The following is a 25,817-nucleotide window of genomic DNA, read 5'->3' as shown; positions in this document are numbered from 1 at the left end:
TTGATAAATAAAAATATGGAAAGAAATGTAGTTAATGTTCTTCAAAACATGATGACTACGTTTATGAAAATTTTCATTTATAAAACAAAGTTGTGCTAAATTAATGCTAAAAGAATGTGGAGAAATTTCTTCTTAGAGTTTCTAGTTAGAAAGAAACCACTTTGAGTTTCACTGTAGTGAAACTACAGTATAGTATTCTATATAAATATTATAGTATTCTCTAAAATATGACAAATATTGGGGCTGGAGCGATAGCACAGAGGTAAAGTGTTTGCCTTGCACACCAGCTGACCTAAACCTGGGTTCAATTCCTGGTATCCCATATGGTCCCCTGAGCCTACCAGGATTGATTTCTGAGCGCATAGCCAGGAGTAAACTGAGCGCCGCCGGGTGTGGCCCCAAAACAAAAAATAAAATAAAATATGACTTAGGTTACATTAGGTTTCTTCGCTCAAGCTCTTTGTGCTTTATAAATTATTTTTAATAACTATACTTCTCTAGGATCATTTTCTCTTTATGTATGTGCATATATTTTAATTTATATAAAACATTGTGTTTATGTAGATTAATATGTATTTCACGTAACTAATGATGAAAGTATAGCACAGTGTTTTAGCTAGTTTTATAAGCTATTGGTTGAGTGATGTAAATTGGTCTTGTTTGTTTTGGGTTTTTTTTGTTTGTTTTTGTTTTTGTAAGTATCTCACACCCAGGGTGCTAAGTGGCTATAGCCAGTTCAATGCTCAGGGAAACATGCAGTGTTGGGAAACAAACCCAGAATTTCTGCAACAAATTGTGTACTCCCAACCCCTAAAATATCTTATTCCTTTAAGAAAAAAAATATTTTTTGGTTTTGTGCCACACCAGGTGTTGTTTAGAACTTATTCTTGGTTCTATGCTCAGAGATCACTCGTGGTGGGAAATTATATGGGGTGGCAAGGTTGAATATATGTTGGCCACAAGCAAGGCAAGAGCCCTACTTGCTGTACAATCTCTTCAGCCACCCTCCAAGGCTCCTCTCTTAAATTAGATTCAAAAGTACCACTAGCTATGTACAAAACAACATAATAAGTAAAGAATCATTAAATCATAATCTTTGGGTGCATTTTGATATGAAGGTTTTCATTAGTAGTGTAGTACATGGGCCAAAATAATAGTAAAATGTGTAGGGCAATTACATTGGATTTGTTCCTTGGCTTCTCATATGGTTTCCTGAAATCCCAGGAATGATCCTTAAGCACAGAGAAAGGAGCAAGCTCTAAGTACTGCTGGTATGGCCCAAAATCAAAGCACACACACACACACACACACACACACACACACACACACACACACACACACATAATGAAGTATACTGTACCAATTTTGAAATATGGAGAAAGGACTGAGTTGTACTGAATGAACATTTCATTCAGAAAATACGATACATATCAAATAATGCAGATATCTCCTCAAACATTTTAATAGGCTTTTAGAGTTTGACATATAGAAAATGAAACACATTTTCGAAAACCTTCTCACTACAGTGTTAGATAAAGCTATATAAAAATAGAAGAATATATACACCATAAAAGCTCAAGTTAGATAAAACTCTGATAAATTTCTATTAGTTTGTCTAAAATAAGATTTCAGAAACTTGAACCCTTTGGGTCTAAGAGTCTGCTGTTGGAGATTTTGCAACGTAAGATTGCCTTTTCCATTGTAAAGATTGCATTAGATTTTTCTCTGCAAAATACAATTTTACTACATAAGGAAATACAAGAAAAGTGGTAAAGAAATGAGATACAACTTTCTTTCCCTGACAGATCTGATAGTCTTTTCTTCCAAAACACTAAACATATCCCTCTGGTTTAAATTGCTATCTTCTGTAGTAATAGACTTTTATTTTTTATATTTTTATTATATTATGAGGCATAATTGTTCATAATTCAGTTTTTTTAGGAATAAAATATTCAAACACCAATCCCCTCCACCAGTATGACCCTCTATTCACCAATGTCCCTAATTTTCCACACAACACCCTAAACTTTCCCTCTTATAGGCACAAATTTACTTTATATTGTTTATTACAACACAAAGGCAAATGGAATTATCAAAATTTAGAACTACAACGGTCAATTTGAGATGATTGTTATCTCTCTTCATGCTGCTGTTGTCAGTGTCTTAAGGATTTACTGGGCTGTGGTTGGTGCTAGCTGAGCCTTCTGTGTTACTGTTTAGACTCACTGAGCTTGGGAGATTATTATACAATTTTCCCAAAAGATTACATGTGATACTTCTGGGCTAGCACTACTATAAAAATTTGAGATGTCACGCAGCACAGCTGTGCTATGGTAATGGACTTTTCTTGGCAACTATTTCTTTCCACTTTTTCAGCAGAGGTCTTCATAGCTAAGTTGGTTCCTTCCATTCTTTACTGTGCTCTTGTTTTCAGGTATTTTTTTAAATAAAATTTGTATTGTAGTTTTGATCATTGAGCTAATGTAGTGTTAAAATCCATGACTTTTATGTATTTGTTTTACCTTCACCACCACTTATGTAACCGAGGCCCTCTACCACTGTCGCTTTATCATTTTGCTGTCTCTTCATGCATGAGGCATGAGGCAGTGAAGTGACTGGGGGAACTGAGAAAAATGGCTTTGCTGTATTCTTTTTTGTTTGTTGGTTGGTTGGTTTTTTGGGCCATGCTCAGAGGTTACATGTGGCTCTTTGCTCAGAAATCACTCCTGGCAGGCTCGGAGAACCATATAAGATGCTGGGAATCAAACCCGAGTCCTTCCCTGGTTGATAGTGTGAAAGGCAAATGCCCTACCGCTATGCTATCGCTCTGACCACTGGGGGTATTCTTGTAGGAAATCATTTGTCTAGACTCTAGAGCTTATTGTGTTCCTTTCCTGGGCTATTAGTGGCATAACATTCACAGGAGAGTTGACTTGGTCACAGGAGACCAAACTCGGGGGCGTCCGGAGAGATAGCACAGCGGCATTTGCCTTGCAAGCAGCCGATCCAGGACCAAAGGTGATTGGTTTGAATTCCGGTGTCCCATATGGTCCCCCGTGCCTGCCAGGAGCTATTTCTGAGCAGACAGCCAGGAGTAACCCCTGAGCACCGCCGGGTGTGGCCCAACCCCCCCCCCCCAAATGTTAAACTCGTGAAACAATTTATTTTATGTAGTTATTTTTAGTAAGTGAATTACACAAAGGAAATGACATTTCTCCAAAGATACATACATAACCTAGTTATGGACAAGTTTTGCATTCCAGTTCTGAGAAAGGCTAAAACCATGATTAGTAAGGTTTTAAGCCTCATGGGTCCAGCTTGAATGATTTCATTTTAAACTTGCTTTTTATTAAATTTGATAATTAAAAGTGATATGTTAAGGGGTTGGGAAGGACATCGTTCGATTCCTGGCATCCCATATGGTCCTCCAGCCCGCCAGGGTTGATTTCTGAGAGCAGAGTCAAGAGTGAACACTGAGCAACTCCAGGTGTGGCCCACAAACTAATTAATGAATAAATAAGTAAATGTATAAAGTTAAAAAAAGTGATACATCCCTACAAGGTACTATTATTTTGGCAATAAAGAAGAATTTTAAGTACTGACAGGGACGTAAAAAAAAAAAAGTTAAGTACTGAGCTGTTTCACAACTCTAAGAATATACTAAAATTTGTAGAATTGTATATTTTAAATGGATAAATGGAACAGTATATAAACTACTTTGTAGAAAAATTAAATGTAAGGAAAATTTTATACCAATTATTCAACCCAGATTGCTTAGATATTGACTAGAACTGCCCAGAAAATTATAGTTGAATGGAGTTCTTGTTGGTAATCTATTTTTATTCTAATAAGGGTCAAAGATTTGCAAAGGCTTTGACCCTTACGCTACCCACTGTAATTTCACACCACCTGCTTTTCTTTCTTTCTTTTTTTTAAAAATTATATTTAAAGCTTAGGTTTAATCCTTAGTTTTTGGAAGCTGAAAGAGAAGTTTTACAAAAGATTAACTTAAGAAATCGGTCAAAAAACAGTCCTCTTTGGGGGCCCGTGAGAGATAGTGCACTGAATAAATCGACCTCAATCAATCCCAAACACTGCATAAATTATTCCCCAAAGCACTGTCAAGAGTGAGCCCTGAACTACTACGCCCACTCTAGCCCTAAATATCCCTCCAATTTTTGTCTAAATCAGTGATAGAATTTAAATCACAATTTTTTAAAAAAGGAATTAAATCCTCGTTAAATGAAAATGTTCCTTCACAGTCAGTCCCATTTTTGAGACCAGTTCTAGATTCTCACTATTGCTGCCTTAAAGCAAATGATATGCAGTGAAAGTAAGAGTGGATATATAAGCTCAGTGGTTGAGCTCATGCTACACTGTTAGGCCTTAGATCAGACTCTTTACACTGTAAACAAATTCAGACCCAGGTTCCAAGGTACCTCTAAAATTAGAGATGATATATGGCAAGTGATTGGACCTGAAGATGTTTTTCTACTTAGATCCAGAGGTGGTTGATTTTACTCTGGGCCCTCCAGTAGCGCATGGGGGTACCTATAGGACCACTTTTAGAAGTTGAAGGTAAGGGGTCCCATGGATTGTTAGGAATCAAACTGGGTTTGGTTGGTCATATTCAAGGCTTCTGCCTTAACTACTGCATTATCTCTCTGACCTCAATGTGTATATATTTTTTATTCTATTAAATTAGGGTAAACAAGTCAGTTCCATTCCAGTAGCAGTGTGAGTTTTCCATTTGCAGGCATGGCATGTGGCTTTCACAACCAACAACCCTTGCTGGGTTGATGCCTTGTCAGTAATCTGGGGAAAAGAGAATGGTCAAAGTAGTCAGAAGAGATTAGGGTCAGCTCCTTAGCACAACTCAGCATAGGCACAAGGGGAAATAGATTTCTCTGTCTAGAAGCAATGACAAGCAAATTCCTACCAACCAAAAATCCTTTAGTTCTCTTCCTTTCAATTTACAAAACTTTTTCCTGAAGCATGTTTCCTCTCTGAGCAAACAAACCCAAGTCAGTATTGGAATAGTGTGTGGATACAGGTGAAAATAATAGTCTGGTGTTCCAAGGTTGCTGTTGCAGCTTCACAAACATTTTTTTTTATCATCCCTTAAAAGATAGTTTCTTTTTTTTAACCCCTGCAATGCTAGGAATTCAACCCTGGTTCTCACATCTGCTAAGCAAATGTTCTACTTCTAAGGCTGAGCTACCTCCCAGATCTGAAAGACTAACTGGAATTCAAACTGTTTGCTAGCAATCAAGAATTCAGTCACCGAGTCACTGTAAACTTTTTACAATGATTTACAGTCATTTGATCTTTTCTTTAATGAAAAAGCTCAGTTTCTCTAAAGTATAAGTATCAATTTGATTAATTTGTATTCTTAATTATGATCATAATCAAAGATAAGGTGCAAAGGAATAAATTCATAAATTGCAACATTGTTTTCATACAATTTCTAACAATCTGTTGAAAATAAACTAAGCTGGGAGGATGTTTTTAACTTTGGTTATTTCTTCCAAAATTCTATAAAGGAGGTTTAAAAAATATTCACAGCAGAATTTTGCTGAAGATATAGTCTCATGAATCATAAGTGTGCTGAGCCTATGGTTTTAAGATTTCTTCTGTTGCAAAGCTGAAGGTTAGAAAAGTCTGGATCACTGAGAGACTTGTTTGCCAAAGATGGTATCCTTTTTTGAAGTTAGCGTTCCTGTTTGGATAAAGTATTTTACCATGAAGACCAAGATATTCAAATTACAGGATAACTCAGTTTGTTTGTCTGTTTGGGGGCCACACCCTGTTTGATGCTCAGGGGATACTCCTGGCTCTGTGCTCAGAAATCACTCCTGGCTTGGGAGACCATATGGGACATGGGGAGATTGAACCACGGACCATCCTAGGTTAGCACATGCAAGGCAAATGCCCTATTGCTTGCGCCACTGCTTCTGCCCAGGATAACTCAGTTTTTATGAGTTTTTAATGAAAGACTTTTAGCCCAGAGAATCAGTTGTTATTAACATTTCAGCCGAGATTAACTCAAATGATTGTTGTGACACTAGTATATGATAAATATGAACTATTGTTTCTAATTTGATGTAATAGATTTCACCTCTATTCCACAAAAATCTTGTCAGATATCTAAACTAAATACAAATGTAGATGACTTCTCAACAATTTTCAACTCTTGTATTTTGTTAGCTTTGCTGTTGTATATTTTGAATTTGTTGTATATGTTGAATTTACCTCCAAATGAACAAGAAATTTGTTTACACATTTTGCAGTATAGCTCTTACTCCCCACCCCCTCCTGTTTTCTATTGTGGTGATGATGGTTTTGATGACTGAGGGTCACACATACTTGGTAACTGGGGTCCCACACTTGAGTGGTATTGAGGGCTAGTTATTGCACAGCTGTTTGCAGTGCTTTTACTTTAATTGTGGTGCTCACAGGGATTGTACTAAACATGTGGGCCAGTACCTGGCTCAAATTTATAGCCTCATCTCTCTCTAAGGTACCCAACCTTTGAGCTACCTTTGAGCCACTCAAATGTATAAAGAACTGTATTCCTATCTCATATGGGTAGGGATTTTTTTATATTTCCTGATCTTTAGTGCCAACAGAGGAAAAGCCATTTTGGTAAATTTAAATTCCCTTTTGTCATATTTTTTGTTGTCATCACAGGCCTGGGAAAGTGAGATTAAGAACAAGGGAAAGAAGTTGCTAGAGAAGAGCTCGTTAAGTTTAAGGAAAATGAAGTCAGGCCCAAAGTGTCAGTAGCAGCAAGCAGGGGATCAGGTACTGAGAAAGAATGGCTTAAAATTAACAGGATATGGTAAGAATGAGGGGTTTTAATCTAAGAACAATGTAAAGCATGTAAGGTTTTAAACAAGGGGCTGGAGCTGAGGCACAAGTGGTAAGGTGCCTGACTTGCACGCGCTAGCCTAGGACAGACCGCGGTTCGATCCCCCAGCATCCCATATGGTCCCCCAAGCCAGGAGTAATTCCTGAGCGCAAAGCCAGGAGTAACCCCTGAGCATCACCAGGTGTGGCCCCAAAACAAAACAAAAGATTTTAAACAAGAACCACATGTAGTCCCCCAGCCCTGACCAGAAGTGCAGTCAGGAATAAACCTTGAACATATCTGAATATGATACCAAAAACACAAAATAATCATGTGGCCATTACATAAAATTACAATGGATCAACCTTAAGTTAATAAATAAAAAAAAATTTAAAGAATGCTCTGCAGGGACTAGAGAAATAATACAGTGGCTAGAGAATAAAGCTAAGCCAGGTTTGATCTCCAAAGCCCATCTGGTTCCTAAAGTACCATGATTAGTAATTGCAGAGACAGGAGTAACCCTTGAGCATTGCTGGCTGTGGCCCAAAAAAAAAAGAAATAATGTATGCTCTATAGTGTCACTATACACTATACATATGGAATTAAATTTTCAATGAAATAAACTTCAATCTAAAAGATGTAACAAAATGAAAATAGTGGGTTCATTTAAAACCTGAAATGCTACATATATATGAAACGAATGTACCATAAGCTTGATATTCATATTATATATTAAAATGTCCTTAAAATGTTTCTTTCTTTCTTTTTTTTTTTGATTTTGGGCCACACACAGTGATGTTGAGAGGTTACTCCTGGCTATGTGCTCAGAAATCGCTCCTGGCCTGGGGGACCATATGGGACGCCGGGAGATGTAACTGCAGCCCCACAATCCGTCCTAGGTCAGCCATGTGCAAAGCAAATGTCTTATCGCTGTGCCACTACTCGGACCCCATTTTAATTAGTTCTTAATTAAAGAACATTCTAAGTAGACTGATGAGATCAGCAAATCCAAAATCAGAAATCTACATATTAGCTGACAATAGTCTTTTGTAAAAAAAAAAATGTAATTGATGTTTTATCATATATAATCTATATTCTATATAGTTTACAAGTTATCACTTACAAGAGATATATTGATGTTTCTGCCTCATTCAGTTGTTGCATATATTTACCTTTTGACCTCATCAAACCTAAGAGAATCTTTCAAACTCCAAATTAATTTGCTCTGGAACACTAGCAAACATTAAACCATTAATTATTCTGATATTAATCACCAGTAAAATAAGAAGCAAAGGGCTACCAGGGCGATACTAATTAAAATCAGTCATTTCGTATTTCTAAAAAAAAAAATGTACTACCCATCAAGAAAACACCTTAAAATGGCATTTATAAGGACCAGACAGCTCGATTTCTGGATCACGTTCTGCAAGCTAAAGGCCCTGGCACCATATATTTTCCAAGCATCATTGGGAACAACTCTTGAGCACAGAGCCAGTATTCTCCCTACCTACACCCTCCCTCCATTCAGTACCTGCTGTGTGTAGCTGCAAAACAAAACCAAAAATGTTTGCCAGAGATAGTATAGTGGATAAGATGCTTGTCTTGCACATAGTGAACCCACGTTCAATCCCTGGTATCCTATAAGGGCCCCTGAGTATGGCCAGGAGTGATTCCTAAGCAAAGAACTAGGGGTATACCCGAGCATTGCTGGGTGTGTTCCAAATACAAAAGCTATTATGTCAGTATTTGCCTCATGTTCATCAATATGTGATTTCATTTACAACCTGATTGGGAGAATACAAAATTTTTGGCATTGTAAATAAGGAATATATAGTAAAACATTTAATGGGAGCCAGAGGGATAATTGGGACAGGTTCAAAGCTCAAAGCAGATTTGATAGCTTGAGCATTTCCAAAGGTGTCACTTCTAATCACAAAGCCCAGACTAGCCCAAAAACCACCAGGCTCTAAACTGTAAGCTTATGCTGCTTATTTTCACGATTGCCATTAAATGTCTGTATTCTATCTATATATTGGGCAGGTAGTAAACTGGAAATGAGAAGATATTTTACTAGGTTTCCAAAATATTGATCTCATCTACTAATTTACATCCTAATGCATAGAGCTGTTAAGAGTTCATTTGTTCTGTGGGATAAAAAATTCAAAATTTTCGGGGCCCGGAGAGATAGCACAGCGGCGTTTGCCTTGCAAGCAGCTGATCCAGGACCAAAGGTGGTTGGTTCGAATCCCGGTGTCCCATATGGTCCCCCGTGCCTGCCAGGAGCTATTTCTGAGCAGACAGTCAGGAGTAACCCCTGAGCACCGCCGGGTGTGGCCCCCCCCAAAAAAAAAATTCAAAATTTTGGAGCCGGAGCAGTGACTCAAGTATTAAGACATCCCGCTGCATCCCATAAGGTCCCCAAGCCAGGAGTGATTTCTGAGCACATAGCCAGGAGTAACACCTGAGCATCACCAGGTGTGGCCCAAAAAGCAAAAGCAAAAAAAAAGTCAACATTTTGAGACTCTGTGTTCCTAACAAAAAAACGTTATGTATATTTGGGCTCCAACTGGAGGGGCTACTCTACAGTCAGTTCTCGGGAATATGCAACGCTGGATGATATACCTGGGGTTCCACTCCCTTGAACTCTTTTCCCTGGTTCTACTAATGGGGACTGTCTCCTTCAAAACTGTTACCCTTTTTACACTTATTTCTTATCTCCGATTACTTATTACCTGTGATTGGAATTCTTCATCTACTAGATGGGTAAGGTTAGGGGGTAGAATAGTGCATTGCAATATAAATGTTGCCATAAAAAAATAAAGATGTTTCTAGAATAATTCTTACAAACAGAAACAAATGGAAGTTGAACATCTGATTCAACAGCAGTAATAACCAATATCTTGTTATTGATGCCAATCATAGAATATGAACTTCAGTTACTTCAATTCTAAAGTGTATTAAAAATGGACCTAGACCTGCAATTTCATTTTTTATTACTCACGCCCCATGAATTTTCAAAAATACAATCTTTTGTTTGGTTACTTTGAGGACAGGAGCCCTACCTGACTGTGCTCAGAACTTATACCTGTCTCAGTGATCAGAAATCACTCCTAGCAATGTTCAGGGCAGTATATTAAGTGCAGAGGCCCAAACCTAGGATGACTGCTTGCAAGGCAGTACCCTACCCTGCCTACTATTATGTATCTCCTGCCCCAAATATGTAACTTTAAAAAAATACATTAAAAATAAATATGCCAGATACAAAAATGTCTTAAACATTTTTATTTATCCACATTAAACAATGCAAATATTGTACAACACTTTTTTCCTTAGAACCCATAGATAAAACTTTGGGATAAAGCATGTATATTACAAAATACCCACATCAGCTCTGTGACTAATATTAATGAAGACTAGCACTCTCGTAAAGCAGAATTAAACCCTTCAATTTGGGGGAAAGTATATAGAAAACCTGGGAACAATGTATGAACAGCAGAGATAATACAACAGTGGCAATACAGGAAGTAATTAGTATATGAAGTAAAATTTTGTAAATTACCCATTAAAAATGGAAAAACCTTAAATGGGGACAATATTCATCTGCTATCTTGTTTCAAGTGACTTTTCCCCCCTTCTGTAATGGGTTTTTCTTCTACAGAGAAAGAGTACGGAGTTAACTGGGTATTTATGCTTCTTCCAATTACTATTTGGTATTTTACAGATTTTGTTACCATTTTCTCGAGGCTTAAAAATAATCTAATAACTCAAAAGGAAATATTAAGCCCCTTATTCCCTACTTTTAAATGTCTCATGGATTATTTTTATTAGGACTGCCTTTACTATCTGTAAGAAAATAACAACTGTGCAGAGAATTTATACTACTATAATAGCATCTCTGCCTGACTGGGCCTCAAAATTATTCTGCTAATATATTAAGTGACCAGAAATTTTTTTGGGGGGAATTAAGAAAAGTGAAGGACATTTTATTAAATGTTGCTTTAATACTTGTAACTCAATTATGATTAACCTGGTGGATACCATCTGTATATATAGAAGCTAGTTACCAGGAACATTTGTACTTTACTGAATGAAGCCCTCCGTTACTTATTAAGAGCTCAAAGCTGTATATACTATTCAGCAACATTAACTAGTAGTCCTTACGCAGTAATTTTTACAAATTACAATGTAAGATAAGTACTCAATTCAGGTTAAGAGTTTAAAAACTACTGGGAAATATAGTGTTTTATAAACTGAATCTCATCAGAAGAGACTTAAACTAGTTGTTGATCCCAGACCTGGGTCAGCAAAACCATGACATTTAAGCCAGGCCACAATTCTTATGCTCTCTATTGGGGGAGCAGGGAGAAAATGGACAGGGACATGGGACTGGAACCACACACATTCCTCAACTTTTCAGGTAGCAGTTTTAGGGGAAAAGTAATCAAAACCACAAGTTTAGACTTCTGCCACCAGGTCTAATATTTTAAAATAATTTCAAAGAAAATTTTAGCCAGCACAGCATTTTATCGCCCTAAAATAGGATTTTATATTTTAAATGGCTCACCAAAAAATGTATCTTAAATATTGAGGTAAAAGTTCTTACACAACCACAAACAATTAACTATCTTAGCATATTACCATTTAAAAGATGACCTTAATCGTTGCATTTTCAGTTTTAAATTCTAAAAATGCAACGAACAATGTAATTTTTTGAGTGCATGTTTTTGTAATCTTTAGTATAAAGTACTCTTGTTATTTTTGCATCTACAATGAATCAGTGAACAGGCAACCCCTTCCTCCCTCAATGTAAACCAGTTTAAAAAAAAATGAGATTAAGTTTTGAACTGTGGAATACCACTAATCATTCAAGTTAGCTATCTGCGCCCATTTTCCATACTACAGAAAAAACTTTGGGGCCTACTGGCAAGTATTCTCTAAGCCCTTTCAAGAAGCCCCAGTGGACTTCTGGATCTGCTCCTTTAAGATCAGGATACTCTGCCTTTGTTCTGGAGGCAGCATGGCAATCTGATCAGCGGTTAGTTGTAGAACCTGCATGATCAAAGCTGCCTTTTCTTGATCCTGTGGAGTTACCTGGCTCTGCCCGGGGCTAAAACTGCTGGGCTGGCCTCCACCTTGCTTACCAGCTCCCTGCATACCAGCCCCCTGCATGCCTGCCCCCTGCATGCCTCCTCCTTGCATGCCAACTCCCTGTAAGCCTGCTCCCTGCATACCAGCTCCCTGGATGCTTACCCCCTGCATGCCAGGGCCCTGCAGGGCAGCTCCTTGCATGGCAGCTGCAGGATTGCCCACCGCAGCAATATTGGGGACCTGTCTGGGCCCCTGAGGACCACCTGCCCCCATACTAATGGGTCCAGGACCCTGAATTCCACCAGTCATGGGGCCTCTCGAAGTGGGAACAGGGCCCCTGATCTCCATTCCTCTGGCTTCCATCGCTCGTGCTTCCATCGCTCTGGCTTCCATGGCTCTGTTCTCGAGGGCGCAGGTCTCCATTCCTCTTCTCTCCATCACGCGGCTCTCCAACACCTCAGTCTCCAGAGCCCGCGCCTCCAGACCTCTGGCATCTCTGCCACCTCTGCCATCCATCGGTAGACCTCTCTGATCGAGCATGGGCCCCCGGGGCTCCCCAATGAGCAGCCTGGGATCTGCCATCGGGCCTCCTCTCATCTCATGCGCCGAGGGGCCTCGGCCGTCATGCCCAGAGGCATGGTGCATGGGGGGCCCCTGATGTGGGGGGCCCAAGTAGCCTCGGGGCTCCACTTCTCCGGTGACGGAAAGCAAAGTCCCTCCACGGGGGTCATTGGGCGCATCTCCCAACAGTCCTCGAGGTGGGAGGCCGCCGGCAGCCATGGGCCCACGGGGCATGGGGGCTCGGGGATCCGCCATCTGCACCTGCACCTGCACTTGCCCACGCTCCAGGGGCACCGGCCCCACCACCCCTGGCATTCCAACCTGGGGTTGCATCGCCCCGCCAGGAGTGAGGGCGCCCGGCCCGGGTCCAGGCCCGGGTCCGGGGACGGCAGCTGGCATGGGCCCGGGAGCGGGGATGCCTCCTTGAATGGGGGTCTGCATGAGAGGCGGAATATCCTTCACAGGCCTCCGAGCCAGATGTTGGGGCTGAGGCGCAGACGGATTCGGTTGACTCAGCAGCACCCCAGGAGCCTGGCAGAGCCCAGGACTGGGCCCAGGGCCAGGGCCAGGGCCGGGGCCGGGTCCAGGGCCGGGCCCGGGCCCGGAGACGGGCTGGTTTTTGCCTGGGATGAGAGGCGCGACGTGGACCTTGCGGTGCAGGATCTTGAGGGCGATCTCGGGGTCCATGATGCGCATCACCACCTGGGCCTGGAGCAGGGCGTAGGCCAGCTGCGGGTTCTGCAGCAGCATGTTGCGGGCCTCCTGGTGGCTGTTCTGCACGCAGAGCTTCATCTGCTTCATGAGCTCGAACATCTGCTCGGGCGGGAGGCTGGCTACGGCGCGCGTGATGGACTCGGGGGCGTCCTCGGGGTCGATGGGGTCCCCGTAGGGCGAGTCGATGACGGGCGCGGCGGGGCCCAGGCTCTTGAGCTCCTCCTTGTTCTTCTCGCTGGCCGCGTTGTCCACGCGCAGGGCGCGCCCGCTGAACTCGCGGCCGTTGAGGTTGCGCATGGCGCTCAGCGCCGTCTCCTGGTCCTGGTACTCGCAGAAGCCGTAGCCCTTGGGCTTGCCCGTCTCGCGGTCGTACACCAGGCGGAAGCTCACCACCGAGCCCACCTCCGAGAAGATGTCCTTCAGCTGCTCCTCCGTCGCCTCGTACGGGATGTTGCCCACGAACACGGAGCGCAGGGAGCGGTCCATGGCGGGGTCTCGCACCGCCAGGCTCGACATCTTGCCTCCGCCAGCGGCGTCCTCTCGCCCGCCCTCCGCTTCCGGTCTGCGGCGGAAGTGGTGCTCACCGTCCGGGTGGGAAACGTGCGTTCCGGTGCTGCGCCGAAATGGTTCCGCCCGCTCCGCGGACCGCGAGCACTTTGGTTCCGCGCGTGAGATTCGCTTGTAAAAGACTCCCCGGTTCTGTGGCTTTCGCGGTTTTCAGCGCATCCCTGTCAACATCTTTAGTTCTCTCTCGTTTCTCATTCTTCTGACTGTATTTAGCGAACTCAAGACCGCCCGGGAAGGGTAGGTGGGGGTTTGTCCTCAGTAAAGATGGCGGCGCCGGCTTTACCGCGGGAATCGCGGAGAAGCGGTCTCGCGAGATGTGGCTGAAGCGTACTTCCGGTCGCTGGCGGAAGTGCGGGTTTGTCTTCCCTCAGAGGATTTTTTTAAGTCTCTTCAGCCTGACTTGAAAGCTGTTGAAGGGAAAATGTTTCTTCGTTACGGAAGCAGATTTTTAGGGTTTTCTCCACAGGAATTTGAACAGACAGCTTCTTTTCTGGAAAAAGCATATTTTAGAAAAGAATCCTGACTGCAAACCCAATGGGCGCGCTCGCTTCAGCCTCCCTCGCCCCACCTGTGGTGCCTCCGCAGGCCACACCTGAACTTTTTTATTTTATTTTTTTAATCTCCCTCAGGCAAATGCAATGGAGGTTTTCGCAATCCTGTCTTCCCCTACCTCAGTATGATTAGAGCTTGTCAGTCATTGATAATGGCCTTTAGTGGCCTTAGGGCATATGTTGCATTAATTTAAGGTTTTGGTTTTTTTTTTTTTTTTTTTTTTTTTTTGGTTCTTAAACGTAGGATTTCATCCCTTCCTTTCGGCAATGGGGGAAGGAATGAATTGTTGGTCCTTGGTTGGCAGTTTGAGAGGCAGAAGTTGACTGGGGTTGGGTGGGTGTTCTCTGTCTCTCCTTATCTCTGTCTTTATCCACCATCCACCTATCTATATCTATCTATCTCATCTGTCTACCTACCTATCTGTATCTACCCATCCATTTATCCACCCACCACCCATCTATCCACCTACTCACCCACCTATCTATCCATTTATCCACCTATCTCTACCCATTCATTTACCCACTCATCCACCAACCCATCCACCCATTCATCATTATCTACTCATTCATCCATTTATCTACCCACCCACCAACCCATCCACCCATCCATCCATCTACCTGCCTGCCTGCCTGCCTGCCTGTCTGCCTGCCTGCCTACCTACCTACCTACCTACCTACCTACCTATCTCTACCCATCCATCCATTTATCTACCCACCCATCCCATCCATCCATTCACCTACCCACCTATTTATTCATCCATCTCTATCTTTTGGGGACACACCCAGTTGTGCTCAGGAGTCACTCTTGGAGGGACTCGGTGACAATGGGATACCTGGAGTTCAGGCTTCTTGCAAGGCCAACACCAGACCCCCTGTAACATGCGCAATAGGGATGATTCCTACCTGGGTCAGCTCAATGCCCACTGACTGCAGCTGCGCTCTTAAGATGTGCCAAGAGCTGAAAAATAAAACTTACACTTTTAACTGTTTATCTTAAGTGTGAAGTGGATGTTCCGTTAGATTCTTGGAAGACTTTTGGAACAAATTGTTCATTGTTTCTCGTTTGTTGGGGGTGGGAGTTGGGGGGTGACCTAGCAGGGCTAGGGCGCTTTCTCAGGTCCTATAATACATAAATCTCGAGTTTCTAATTCAATGTAGGGGTTCTAATTGAGATATTTTAAGCACATACAATGAACGAATGAATTTGTAAATATATTTTAAAAGGTTTTTATATTATTAAAATGAATAGTTTACACACTGAAATATTTTATTGGTGGATATGTTTTCAACAGTAATCACTCAGGATAGCCTGACACTCCCTGACAGCCCTCACCTCCACCCCTCCCCTGCAAATGTGATTATTTAGAAAAAATTTAATTTCTGGGTGGGGGAGGTAATTTAAATGGATTGAGCCCTGGATTGGATTGCTCTGCCTGATACCAACCATTCACCTACCTAGCAACCCTTATGGCCTCAAAACAGAAAAAGCTGAACTGCATTCTTTACCTTGGATGTGCAGGGATCTGTCAGATCCCTGACATTGTAAAAAGTTTTATTTATATATGGACAGTTTTATTGTTAAGAATTGCACTACTCCAAGGTCCAGGCTCCAGCTTCTTCTTTGGGGAGGGGGATGGGGGGGCCACACCCAGCAGGGCTCAGGAATTACTCCTGGTTCTCTGCTCAGAATAGCTCCTGGCAGGCATGGGGGGCCATATGGGATGCCAGGGTTCGAAGCTCCATTGATCCTGAGTCAGTATCTTGCAAGGCAAACGCTCTACCGCTGTGCTATCTCTCCGGCCACTCAGGCTCCAGCTTCTTAGGAGAGCATATTTTATTTTAAATGTACCCTTTGAAGGGTTATGTGCCTTTATATTGCATTAGAAATTGTTGTGTAGGGGCCAGAGAGATCGCATGGAGGTAGGGCATTTGTCTTGCATGCAGAAGGACGGTGATTCAAATCCCGGCATCCCATTTGTCCCCGGAGTCAACCAGGAGCGATTTCTGAGCGTAGAACTAGGAGGAACCCCCGAGCACTGCAGGATGTGAGCCATAAAACAACAACAACAACAACAAAATGTTATGTAGATGCCGGAGCAGTGGCTCAAGTGGTTAGGCGTCTGCCTTGCCTGTGCTAGCCTAGGATGGGTGGCGATTCGACCCCTCACCAGTGTCCCATATGGTCTAGGAGCAATTTCTAAGCTATTAACCAGGAGTAACCTCTGAGTGTCACCTGATGTGGCCCCCCTCCCTTGTAAAAAAGAAATTGCTATGTAAACTTTACTATTACTCTAGTAAATATATTTGAAATGAGTGCAGATTTAGCTACAAATGCAAGTGTTCATTAACTTCTGCTCTTTAATGCTTAAAGGGAGGCTTAGACATAGCTGCTAAACAGTATAATGATAGATTTATTTGAAAGTAGTAATGTGTATTTGTATGTCTTAATAAAATCTTCCTGCTGTGTCAAAGAGACAGTCTAGCTTCCTGTTTCTAATGATATTAGGGAGGGTAAAAGTAGAGAAAAGCTAAGGCTGTGTTGCTTTTGAAAAGTAAAAATAAGTCCATTTTTCTTTTCACTATCGTCTCAACGACGAAATTAAAAATAAGGTACACACATTTTGTTTTGTTTTTAAGTCACACCCAGAGAGTACGCTCAGTGAGTACTCCTGGCTCTGCACTCAGGAATCACTCCTGGCGGTGCTTAGGGGGCCATATAGGAGATACCAGGGATTAAAACCAGGTTATTCACATGCAAAGCATGCACATAACCTACTGTACTATCACTCTGGCCCCATGTGCAACAATTTATTAGGAACAACTCTGACTTCTATTTTGTGTGTAATTGTGTTTGTTAAATGTATTGATTATGAGACTAGTAATAATTACTGAGATATAATGGAAAGTTTGTAAAAGAGTACAGCTTATCTGATAGGGAAAGATTGGGCTTGTTTTTGTTTGTATTTGTTTTTTCTTTGTGTGTGTGATGGGGAAGAGTAGGGTGGACATTTGGTTGTGTCAGGGTTTATAGCTGGCTCTGCTTTCGGATCACTCCTACTTGTGCCTGAAATTCAAACAGCTATCAGCCGCATATTAGGCAAATGACCCAGTCCTTGTACTTCATGGGGAGGAGAGTGCTTTCCTCCTATCACTGATAATATCCCATTCTGTGCATCTCACACATGACTACCTAGTTAGGCCATGAAATTTTATGTTAACTTGGTAGGCCTTAATATCTGCCCCCTATTCTGCTCTGATTCAGTATTTCTCAGATCAAAGAAGAATCTCCTATATGAGCAGTTCTCTAAGTTCATAAATCTCAGCCTAGTAGGTAGCGTTTTGTTTTACCATGTTCATCGAGCCAAAATTAATTTACTAATCTGTGAAAAGGTATGAGATATAGGAGTTATTAAATAAAAATGGGCTGGAGTAATAGTATAACATGCAGGACATTGATTTGCCCACAGCCTACTTGGGTTTGATCCCTGGTATCCCATATGGTCCGATGAGCATCAACAGGAGTAATATCTTGAGTGCAGGAGTAACCACGAACATTGCTGGTGTGGCCCAAATCAAACAAACAAAACAATATTGAAGAGAGAGTTCAAAGGACTGAGAACATGTGTGCATGTTGGAGGCCTTGGTTTATTTCCCAGTACCACATAACACCCTTCACCAGCACCTCTGTAAGCAGCCCCAAACACAGAGCTGGGAATATTCCTCACACACACACAGAGTGTGACTCAGAAACCAAATAAATTCAAAATAAAAGGAATAATTCTTAAAACAAAACAAAACAAAACAAAACTGGGCCCGGTGAGATAGCACATCAGTGTTTGCCTTGCAAGCAGCCGATCCAGAACCTAAGGTGATTGGTTCGAATCCCGTGACCCATATGGTCCCCCGTGCCTGACAGGAGCTATTTCTGAGCAGACCGCCAGGAGTAACCCCTGAGCACCGCCGGGTGTGACCCCAAAACCAAAAAAAAAAAAACCAAAACCAAAACAAACAAACAAACAAAATAACTAATCTGAAAGCTATCTCGAATACGTGCAAGGGATGGGCAAGGAGGGATATGGGGGAATTAATGGTGGAAATGTTGCACTGGTGAAGGGGGTGTTCTTTTTTGTTTGTTTGAAATCAGAGTCAATTATTTCTTTTTTGAAAATATCTTTATTTAAACACCTTGATTACATACATGATTGTGGTTGGGATTCAGTCATGTAAAGAACACCCCCTTCACCAGTGTAACATTCCCACCACCAACATCCCAAGTGTCCCTCCTCCCCACCCCACCCCTTCCTGTGCTCTAGACAGACTTTCTACTTCCCTCATTCAGTCACATTTATAGTTCTCAATGTAGTTATTTCTCTAACTGTACTTACCACTGGTTGTGGTGAGCTTCATATAGTGGGCTGGAACTTCTAGCCCTCCACTCTTTTGTCTCTGAAAATTATTGAAAGAATGTCTTTTATTTTTCTTAAAGTTCTTTTTTTAATATATAATTAAATACTAACTACAAACATGTTTGTAATTGTGATGCTTAAATAAAATTATTTAAAAATAAATATAATAAAATATCATTTGTAATAATGAACAAATAAAAAGAAAGTTAGCTGGTTCATATATTCAACATACACTTATCGAGCATTCACTCTGAACTGGCCACTCTGCAAGAATTGCAGGGGTAATTGAAAGCAAAATTACAGAAATCAGAGAACTAAATCAGTTAGATTTTAGGTCAGGTGAACACAGTTGTCAGACTGACAGAAGAGCTCTCTAGCAAACAAATTGGTGGTATTTTAACTCGTAAAGTGGTTCTAAAATTTTTCCTCACATTTTTCCACCTGTGAGAGCTCAAAATGGAATTAAGGTTCCATCATTTTTTAAACGACTTAAAGATGTGGGGAGTCTTGCTTGTTCATTAGGAGGAAACTGGTGTACGTATCCCAGAGGCCCTGAGTTTGATTCTTGGCACAATTTGACACTCCAACTCCGCCCTGTATCTGCACTATTGAGCACTTCTCCAGCCCTGGTGGCTGTCAGCATGGCTCTACCCATGTAGCATCGCATTACTGATGGACACACTTAGACTTCAGGCTGATTATTGCTTGAAGTAGCAGTAATCTACACCAGGGAGGGAAAAAATAAAATAAAAATATTTATATGTATGGATTAGGTCAAATATTATCTTTTGCATAGTTCTATTTTTTTTTTTTTTTGGTTTTTGGGGCACACCTGGTGTTGCTCAGGGGTTACTCCTGGCTGTCTGCTCAGAAATAGCTCCTGGCAGGCACAGGGGACCATATGGGACACCGGGATTCGAACCAACCACCTTTGGGCCTGGATTGGCTGCTTGCAAGGCAAACGACGCTGTGCTATCTCTCTGGGCCCTTTTGCATAGTTCTTCCTAAAATTCCTATCTCTTCATCTAAGTTAGAATTCAGTCCATGTTTCTGTAGATAAACACCATTTCTTATTTTTACTTTTCTGATAATAGACCTGCCTTTTAGTTGAATTCCAAATTTCCTTCTACTTTTTGTTCTTTTGTTTTCATGTGAGAGCCACATCTAGAAGAGCTCTGGGCGACCTGACTCTGTGCTCAGGAGTGTCCCCTGGCAGTCCCCAAGACAACATATGCAGTTTTAGGGATTCTAAATATAAGCTCCTTCAACTCCAGCTCTGGTTTTTCTTCTAAATTATAGCATTGGCCAAGTAAAGAGTTAGACTCCCTTTAGTCAGTTTAGTTAGCAAAGTGCCTTACATTCCTAAAGAACAGGTCCTCTTAAGTGTTATTTTTGAAATATTGGCAAGAAAATCTACTGGAAACATTCAAGAATTGCAGAATTTGGAGTCCTAGTCTAAATTTACTACACATTAAATGTGTGTACGTTTCAATAAATCTATACTTTAGTCAGTTCCTTAGGATACTGATGAAGATGAGAGTTGAAAACTAAACTAAAAGAAGATGATCATAGGTGATAAACAGAATTGCTTTCTTGGCTACCATATAATCACAATTTAGAATAGTATATCTGGATATGTAAATGTTATATGAATAATGAGAAACAACCTTAGAATTAGCAATTCTACAAACCAGTTTGCACAAAAGTAAGCCTATAACATTAACCAACATACCCAAAATTGGTTGCACAAATTGAGTAAATTAGGCCATTACTGCCATTAACTTTGTAACTTTATTCCCAGGTCACTGACACTTTTCCATATTACAATAAGATAAAAATATGTAAGTAGGTAGAATTGCAGGTAGTCTAGATCACCAAAGATAGATTCCTGATATGGCTTGGATTTAAGATTTAAATAAATTTAGTATATAAAAATAGATGAGAAGACAAGAATATATAGAGATTTTTGAGATAGAATAAACAAGTATGGTATTCTTTTTAAAAAAAATATTTTTATTTAAGCACCATGATTACAAAGATGTTTGTAGTTGGGTTTCAGTCATAAAAAACTAATACCCACCTTCACCAGAGCAAACGTCCCATGACTGATGCCCCACCCATCTTTCTCCTCCCTCAGCCCTTGCCTCTATTTGAGACAGACATACTACTTCTCTCACTACCATTGTCATGATAGTTTATAATGTAGTTATTTCTCTAACTGTACTCACAGTGGTGATCTTCATATTGTGGCCAGTCCTTCCAGCCTTATCTCTATTGTCTCCTGGTATTTATTACAATAATGTCTTATTTTTCTTAAATTCCATAGATACTCAGTGATACTATTTTGCATCTATAGCTTCCCCTCTGACTTATTACACTCAGCATAATAGTGTCCATGTCCATCCATATATAGGAAAATTTCATGACTTCATCTCTCCTGATGGTTGCATAATATTCCATTGTCTATATGCACCACAGTTTCTTAAGCCATTCATCTGTTGAAGGGCATCTGGGTTGTTTCCAGAGTATGGCTATTGTAAATAGCTCTGCAATGAATATAGGTGTGCAGAAGGCATATTTGTGTTGTGTTTTATAGGAGTGGTATAGTTGGATCATATGGAAGCTCAATTTCCAGTTTTTTGAGACATCTCCCTATTGTTTTCTATAAAAGCTGGACTAAATTGCTTTCCCACTAACAGTGAATGAGAGTATCTTTTTACCCACATCTCTGCCAGCACTGATTATTCTTTTTTTTTTTTTTTTTTTTTTGGTTTTTGGGCCACACCTGGTGGTGCTCAGGGGTTACTCCTGGCTGTCTGCTCAGAAATAGCTCCTGGCAGGCACGGGGGACCATATGGGACACCGGGATTCAAACCAACCACCTTTGGTCCTGGATCGGCTGCTTGCAAGGCAAACACCACTGTGCTATCTCTCCGGGCCCAGCACTGATTATTCTTGTTCTTTGTGATGTGTGCCAGTTTCTCTGGCTTAAGATGGTACCTCATTGTTGTTTTGATTTGCATCTTCCTGATGATTAGTGATGTGGGACATTTTTTCATGAAGGCATGGTATTTTTTATCTCTGGCACCCCAAAAACAAACAAACAAACAAAGTCAGTGAGAAGTGTAACAAATGATTGTCTTTGAAAATAAAATTAAAGGGGCTGGGCGGTGGCGCTAGAGGTAAGGTGCCTGCCTTGCCTGCGCTAGCCTTGGACGGACCACGGTTCGATCCCCCGGTGTCCCATATGGTCCCCCAAGCCAGGAGCAACTTCTGAGCGTATAGCCAGGAGTAACCCCTGAGCGTCACCGGGTGTGGCCCAAAAACAAAAAAACAAAACAAAAAAAGAAAAGAAAATTAAAAATCAAATTCCTGAATGTAAACTTAGCATGAGCTTAGTAGTACTCTTTAAGAAATATAAACATAGACTATTAATGGCAGATATATTAATAGTACTAGTCTTATTCAACCTTTTACATTTGTTTTATTATTGCTTTGGAACATGAACTGTTTATCCCACATTGCCCTGTAGGCCCAGGTACCAAATCAAACTATCATACATTGAAGACATGCAGTTTGCTGCTGAGGCCACATGCCTGGCCCATTTTAATTCATTGTAACTTAAAATTTAAAATGTGGCAGTTTTCTTCCAACATTTAACATTTTCTAAAATACAGATTTATTCTCATAACTTGCCCTTCCACTTTAATACATTCTGCCCTGACCAAATTGTACCACTTTTCACTATCTGTGATTTGTACTGTCCACCTTCTAATTTCTATTCACACTCTTTCCTTTGGGGGATGTGTTCTTTTCCCTGTTTATTGCATCATTCCCCATGACTAAATTCTCTTGTCTTTTAAAGCTTACATCAAAGACTCCTTTTAAAATAGGGTATTGATTTCACATACATTATCTTTTATCTGGTATTAGAGGGATCAATATTATGCTACTACTTAACCAAAAACCTATATGTGATTTATATTCTTCATATTGCTTTGCTTATGCCTTTCTATTTCAATAACTTGGTTTATTTATTCATTTATTTATTATTGGCTTGGGATCCATGTCCAGTGGTTCTGAGTGTTTACTACTGAATCTGTCTGTGTACAGACATCATTTCTGGTAGTACTAAAGGATGATACAGTGTTCTGGGTATTGAATATGAGTTGGCTTGTAAGGAAAGTGCCCTACCCAACCTACCCAACCTCCATTAATTGATCTAGCCTCCAATAATTACTTTTACTAAAAAAAGATCACCATATATAAAATTTCATGTTACCCAAATGGAAATTTACTGCTTCTAGCTTTTAAAATATTTGCCTTTGGGTCCTTACATAGATATTTGACAATGATCTTGTGAGATATTTTGATTTTAATGATATAAGAACTGAAGAACTATTTTCTAGAATGTGGCCTAACAATGAACCTACTCATACTATAGGCACTTGAGGCTGGATGGGATAAAGAGTCTTTCTTGTATATGTCTGATCTTAGTTTAATCCCTATCATTGTCATCGATGAACATGAAGCACAGAACCAAGAGTAGCCCCTGAGAACTACTAGGTATGGCTTCAAACCTACACATCCCCAACAAAATTTGTCTAATAAAATCTAGCCATAAGCACTCAATAGGAAGGCCATCTTATATTTATTTCTCTCAACCTCTATTGTTCATGTAGTCTCAATTTGTGGCTAAATAAACAGAAGCACAGGGAAGTTAACTGGTTTGCAAATGTTAAATGGCAGAACTAGACTTTGAACACATAAAATCTAACTAAAATATTCAAGCTCTTTAATTATTTTTCAATTAAATTAATTTCCCAAGGGTAGTAAGTGGAAGAGCAATAGCCTGAAAACAGCCTTGATTGTAAGCTTCCTTTTTCACAATTAGCACAGTAATCACAGATTATTAAAGCCTGGACATAATCTCCCTTGGCCTTTGTCCTGATTGTCCCTGAGTGTAACTGATTGCAATTTTGACATCACAATCAGTGCTGTGGCAACAGATGGACTGTAAGGCATAAAGACCAAAGCAATGAGAATATGGTTTTTGACTCTCAAGTTTATAGTGTAAGAGTTAAATACTACAAAAATTTTTAAAGATTCAATTACTTAGATAATATAAGCTTTTTCTCCAATAAAATAAAATAAAATATCTGAGAGGCTGCAGAGATAGTATAGCAGGTAGGGTGTTACCTTCTATGCAGTTGACCTGTGTTCAATTCCTGTCACCTAACATGGTGCCTCAAGCACAGCCAGGAGAGATTTCTGAGTGCAGAGCCAGGATTAAACACTGATTACTGTTGGGCATGCCTAAAGAACAATAAATAAATAAATAAATAAATAAATAAATAAATAAATAAATAAATAAATAAATAAATAAATAAAATAGCACAAACTCATCAATTCCCAAATACTGTTGCCACATAAAATTTTTTAAGTATTAGAAATATATCTAAGAAGGAGTCGGAGAGATAGCACAGTGGTGTTTGCCTTGCAAGCAGCCGATCCAGGACCTAAGGTGGTTGGTTTGAATCCCAGCGTCCCATATGGTCCCCCGTGCCTGCCAGGAGCTATTTCTGAGCAGATAGCCAGGAGTAACCAGAGTGCCGCCAGGTGTGGCCCAAAAATAAAAACAAAAACAAACAAACAAAGAAATATATCTAAGAAAATAACATACCCAGGAATAACTAACATGTCATTTACTTCATTTACTTATTATGAAATGAATAACTTTTATGTTTATAAAAAGACTAAATGTACTTGAAATTGATGGATCATTCATTCCAAGGCTAGGGGTTGGACAAAGCCTAAGGAGTACATGTCCTTTTTTTTTTTTAATAAAAGAAAATGAGGCCTACAAAAGACAAGGGACCTGACCATTACTTTAAAAAAAATTATTTTTGAAAAACTTTTGATCTTTAGCTTCTTCCCACCCAAAATGTTCTCAGCACTTCTGAGAAAATAGAGTTCAGAGCAGTGACTTCAATGTTAGAGAAGTTGGGTTGTTCAACAAATCATCATACCTTCAGACAGATTACTTCTCTGAGCTTCATTTCTACATCTCTTACATGGCAATAATATGACCTGCACTGGCTTGTTGCATGAAGCATATTATTTTGTATAATGGTTATTAATATGTATTTATTACATACAAAAAACAAAGTGGGGGAGTGGCCAGAGCAATAACACAGTGGTAGGGCATTTGCCTTGCACACGGTCGATCCAGGACGGACCTTGGTTCCATATCCAACGTCCCATATGGTCCCCAAGCCAGGAGCGATTTCTGAGTGCAAACCCAGGAGTAACCCCTGAGTGTCACAGGGTGTAGCCCAAAAAAGCAAAAAAAACAAAAACAAAAACAAAAAAACAAAAAAAAACCCAACAACAACAACAAAGTGGCCATCTTAAGTGTAAAAAGAGGACCAATTTTTCATAATATTATTTACTTTTCTGTCTGATATTTGTCTTTGAAAAGTTTGGGTAAGTAATTTACTGGTCTTTCTTTGATTAATTTAGTAATGTTGAGAAATCTGGGTAATATCGTTATTTTAGCAGCATAGATTTCTAGTTAAATATAGTAATTTTTATATTCAGTTCCATAGGAAATTTTATGAAGACAGTTTTTGGAGAGTGAGGGGAGATTGTGGTGCTTGAGGCTTATTTCTTGATCTACATTCAGGGATCAGTCCTATATGAAGAACAATATGAAGAACCAGAAATTCAACCCAAATCAGGAACATCGAAAGCAAAGGGCTTACCCACTGTACTATCTCTTTGGCCCCTTATAGAGGATTTTGCTAAATATTTTGCTACTACTACTACTAGGTTCTTTTTTATTTTTTTGGAGTCACACATAATTGTTTTGAAAGCAGGGTGAGATAGAGTGTTACTCCCAATGTGGTTCTTTTAGAGCCATGTTTTGTTAGGGATTAAATCCAGGGTTTGTTCCCACATACAAAGCTTGCATTCCAGTTCTGTGAATTATCTTCTCATAACTATTCAGTTTTTAAAGTAAACCACAAAATATGCTCTAGATAGATAGTTAATGGAAATCCCATTTGCTCATTTTTATTG

At 40.3% G+C, this 25,817-nt stretch overlaps 2 protein-coding genes across 2 annotated transcripts in view; one reads left to right on the top strand and one right to left on the bottom strand.

Moving 5' to 3' along the window:
* Positions 1 to 25,817, top strand: part of PRKG1 (protein kinase cGMP-dependent 1) — a 1,196,983-nt gene that overhangs the window by 633,040 nt on the left and 538,126 nt on the right. The gene's annotated exons all lie outside the window — the stretch shown is intronic.
* On the bottom strand, positions 11,563 to 13,739 carry CSTF2T (cleavage stimulation factor subunit 2 tau variant). Its single transcript, XM_049764607.1, has one exon. The coding sequence runs from the start codon at positions 13,727 to 13,729 to the stop codon at positions 11,795 to 11,797; it is 1,935 nt and encodes a 644-aa protein (XP_049620564.1). The 5' UTR covers positions 13,730 to 13,739; the 3' UTR covers positions 11,563 to 11,794.

Source organism: Suncus etruscus, chromosome 17 (genome assembly GCF_024139225.1).
Source record: "Suncus etruscus isolate mSunEtr1 chromosome 17, mSunEtr1.pri.cur, whole genome shotgun sequence".
NCBI lineage: Eukaryota > Metazoa > Chordata > Mammalia > Eulipotyphla > Soricidae > Suncus > Suncus etruscus.
Note: the sequence above shows the minus strand (reverse complement) of the source record. Positions and strands in the feature narration are given on the sequence as shown.

Coding starts and splice junctions, on each gene's coding strand:
- CSTF2T (XM_049764607.1), bottom strand. CDS start 13,729: ATGTCGAGCCTGGCGGTGCGAGACCCCGCCATGGACCGCTCCCTGCGC.